The 4,239-nt window shown below is 47.9% G+C and overlaps 1 protein-coding gene across 1 annotated transcript; it reads left to right on the top strand.

Moving 5' to 3' along the window:
* Positions 1–2,184: 2,184 nt before the first annotated feature.
* LOC128716190 (protein hairy) lies at positions 2,185–3,773 on the top strand. The gene is made up of 3 exons (XM_053811110.1): positions 2,185–2,289; positions 2,672–2,767; positions 2,904–3,773. Exons 1-3 carry the CDS (start codon positions 2,185–2,187, stop codon positions 3,771–3,773), a joined length of 1,071 nt encoding a protein of 356 aa, XP_053667085.1.
* The last annotated feature ends 466 nt before the right edge of the window (positions 3,774–4,239 follow it).

Here is a 4,239-nt window from a genome sequence, read left to right as displayed (position 1 = left end):
GGGAAGCTCATTCATATTTACTTTCGGTCTCTTCCGAGCGATCAGTTTTTTTCGATTCGTCTCTATTTTCCTTCTTGTATTTCTTTTTAACAATAGTTGATCGTGTACTTGATTGAACAGATTTTTCAAACTATCTTCTCAAATGTGCATTACAATCACTGATTGATTCATACATTTATTATTTAATTAAAGGTACAATTTATTCAAAAAATAACCATGTGATATAGAATTGTTTACGCATAAAATATTTGTCAAAAAAAATTACCTCATACCCACTAAAAGCCACAAATACACCACGCGTACAGGCACACGAAATCAGCCCATACTTCCACACGCTGGAGAGCGGATCGTTTTCGTGCGGTCATTTATTACTTTTCGCTAGGATCCCAGGTCAATGTTGCTTTTTCTGTACCTTTTTTTTAATGATCCCGTTCAGCAAAATCGGGGTCTTCCCGAGCGATGCGGTGGGTACGGAGATACGTCCTCTATACCCGTAATCGAACGCTATGATCTTCTTTGTAGAATTATTTCTTTGGAAGGAAACGGAAAATGTGAGAAATAGACTCACCGAGTGATGAAATGATTGGATGCGATTGAATTCATCTAGAGGGCAGGGTTACAATTTCAGCTTATTCTCGGAGGATATCTTCATTTAGATGCATCATCAGGTGTCGGGATAAAGCAAACAATTGATCAGAATTATGGCAGCAAGCGTGAAAAGCCTTTTTAATTTCAAAGTAAGCCATTTCTGTTGCATATTTTACCGCAATTTAGAAGTCATTTTCTCAAAAATATTGTATTATTTATTTCTTATTGAAATTGTTCACTTACTCCCCTACCACGAAGAGGATATTTCTGTCCTGTCAAAACATTTTCGTGAAATGTAACATCGTACCCCGAAACACAAAATTTAAAGACCCTGTTTTGCTCAGATCTCGCTTCTACCAACGAAAGTGGCATTTTCCGTACTGGTGCTGCCATCTATTGAGCAAAACCGGAACCGCGAACCGCGAAGATCCTCGGAAAAGCAAAGCGAAGGCCGTAAAAACATTAGTGTTTGAGGCGGTAAAAGAAAGACGCATCCATTAATTCGTCCGGCAGACGAATGGGCAATGGAGCGAGCGGTAAGGAAAACGTGATCCTGACCATATTCTCCTTCCCTTTCCACCCAGCATCACACTACCTGACCCATTGCCGAGGATCGTTTTGTTCGCCCGTACCTCCATGGAAGTGATCCTCGATTACGGCAGTGCTTTGATTTGTTTGCGGTGGGCAAAAGGAGACAACACGATATGATCGTTTCGCTCGCGCACCCTGCGGCACGCACAACCCTCTGGAATGGTCATCCCCTCCATCAGCAAAATCCTCACATTCCCGAAGGATTCTTTCGTCCTTCGCTTTGATCTGTCTCGGTTGGGTAGCGGCATCACAGTTACACGTTTGCCCCAGCCGCAGCACTTTTTCTCACTCACGCACTCCACAGCTCACTACCTGCGAGAGCGCTCGGTGCATGAGAGAAAGAGAGCGCAGCGTGAGCGAAGAGCGCAGTGCGCTCTCCGTGCGGCGAACCGAACGAAGGGATCTAGCGCACAGCGGACAGTTGAACGGCATCAAAACCATCCGAGCTTTCAGCCAAGCAAGTCGTGGCCAACTCTGCCCTGTCTGCCCAGCTGACGCACGGAACGCACGGAGCAAGCGCCGGTACAGTAACGCAGAGTGTGAGATTCGCATGAGATAAGACCGCACACAAACAGTTCGGACGGTGAAGTGAACACAACACGCAGCCTCCTTCGACCGTTCTCGTTCGTGGTTTTGTACGCAAGTGTGCCCTTTACGGAAAGTACCTGTTTTGTTGGTTAGTGGTGAATTATCGGAAAGCAAACGCCAACAGTGCCTTAGTGATGGAGAAGTTGTTATAAGCGAACGCGTTGTAACAAATTGAAGTTTTATGAACAAAAAGGGAGAGGAAAAAAAAACCTAAGTGTGATCGTGTGTGAAGCAAGAAAATTATCACAATCAGAAAAGAGTGGCAAATAAACCTGTGGTGTAGCAAAACTAAAAACACGAATTTCAATTACGTGCCTTTAGCGTGTGGAGAAGCAGTGTGTGTGTGAGTGCGCACGCGATAACAAAGTGCTAAAATACGGATTAAAACGCCAGTAAAAAAGAACCCCACACATCAAAATGGTGACCGGAATCGGAGCCAGCGCGCAACAGGTCGCCGGAACACCGGCCACCACCCAGATACCACCGGCCGAGCCGGTCAAACGCTCCAGCGATAATCGTCGGGTAAGTTCACTTTTTGCTCGAATAAAAACGTGTAAAGGGCGGAGAAAAAACTATCCAAAGTTCAAAGAGTGGACAAGCTTATTGTTGCCATTTAAGTTACGATACAACACAACAGGAGCTTAGTTAATGAAGGACAATCTGCAGTAAAGCAGGAGATAATGTAATGTTTTTTTACTTTAGTTCTTCCTGTGTCTGATTTGTGTTTTCATGATGTTGTTTTTTGGCCAAGTGTCAGTAATTTTTTGTTTTAAATTATTTCGCTTTTTGAAGTCCTTTGGCTCGTCGTATCACATGAGCAAAACTAGCAAGAAAAGGTTACAAGTTCCGGAAGCATTAAATTAATCGTTGCATTTTTTGTCTCTTCCTTTCCTTCCAATAATAGAGCAACAAACCGATCATGGAAAAAAGGCGCCGTGCTCGCATCAACAACTGCCTGAACGAGCTGAAAACGTTGATCCTCGACGCCATGAAGAAAGACGTAAGTATCTTACCCTGAAAACTTCTCTTTAATTTTGATAATGAAAACAAAAGATTTTTTTCGCATAAAAGTACACATTTTCTGAATATAATTAACGATTTCGGTTTGTTTTCGCTCTTCTTCTCAATCCATCCAGCCCGCTCGTCACTCAAAGTTGGAAAAGGCCGACATCCTGGAGATGACGGTGAAGCATCTGGAGAACTTGCAACGGCAACAGAGCGCAATGTCGCAGGCAACCGATCCGAGCGTGATGAACAAGTTCAAGGCCGGCTTCAACGAGTGTGCCCAGGAGGTGGGTCGCTTTCCGGAGATCGATCCGCACGTTAAGCGCCGCCTATTGCAGCACCTCAGCAACTGCATCAACGGTGTTAACAAGTCGGATCTCCCGAAGCGCCACCAGCAGCAGCAACAGCAACACATCCTACCCTCACCGCCAAGTTCCCCGGAACAGCACGGACACCCGCACCCGCACCCGTACGGGCTGGCCGGTCATCCATCGCCGCTGAGCGCCATCCAGGCCGGTAACGGCAGTGTGTACATGGCCGGCTCGAGCGTTCAGCTCATCCCGACCAAACTCCCGAACGGTAGCATTGCCTTCGTGTTGCCGACCACCGCCGCCCAAACCCTCACCACCCAGGTGCAGCAACCGCCCGTCCCGATGCTGGTGCCGATTCCGAGCCGTACCGCCTCGACCGGATCGGCCTCGTCCAGCCATTCGGGTGCCTCCTCGTTGTACGATCGCGTCCCACGGGAACATGCCACCTCGTCGCCGTACCATGCACCACCCAGCCCGGCCAACTCGCACTACGAACCAATGGAGTGCCACTCGTCCGCCAGCGCCTACCACCTCCACCAGCACCAGCAGTCGTCCTCCTCCTCGTCGTCCTCGTCCTTCAGCAGCCCCGACAGCCCGCTCTCGCTCGTGATGAAGAAACCCTACCACGATGAGGACGACGATCACGAGATGAAGCAGGAGGATGATGGCAAACCGTGGCGCCCGTGGTAAGCCAAACCCGCGTGGAGCGTAAATGCCGGAGTCATATACACAACAGTACCTAAGGATGAGCTTCAGGAAGATGCTGTGCAGACTTCCAGGTGCCTCTTCATCGATCCGGCCGCATCCAGTAAGGAGACGGACATTAACGGCCCGGTCCGTTCACACCCCACTAACCCCTTGTGCAAAAGTGTCACTAGTCATACGATTTCCTCCAAGTTTCGGGAAATTCATGCATCTCAGTGTGTGCTGCAGGGAACAGTGACATTTCCGGCGATAGTGCTCATATCAGTGCGTGCCTGTGCCAGTATGTTTGTGTGTGAATGGACCGGCAAGTTGGTGATGGCGGAACGGTGGATGCATATTGTGTGATGCTGTGAATAACTTTTAAGAAGGGAACACTTTGCAGGGCATTAGAATTTATAGCGCAAAGCAAGGGAAGAAAGTGAAAGAGTGAGCAAGAGCGATGTGACGGTGT

Source organism: Anopheles marshallii, chromosome 3 (assembly GCF_943734725.1).
Source record: "Anopheles marshallii chromosome 3, idAnoMarsDA_429_01, whole genome shotgun sequence".
NCBI classification, from domain to species: Eukaryota; Metazoa; Arthropoda; class Insecta; order Diptera; family Culicidae; genus Anopheles; species Anopheles marshallii.
The sequence above is the reverse complement of the archived record's forward strand: the minus strand, read 5'-3'. Positions and strand labels throughout refer to the sequence as shown.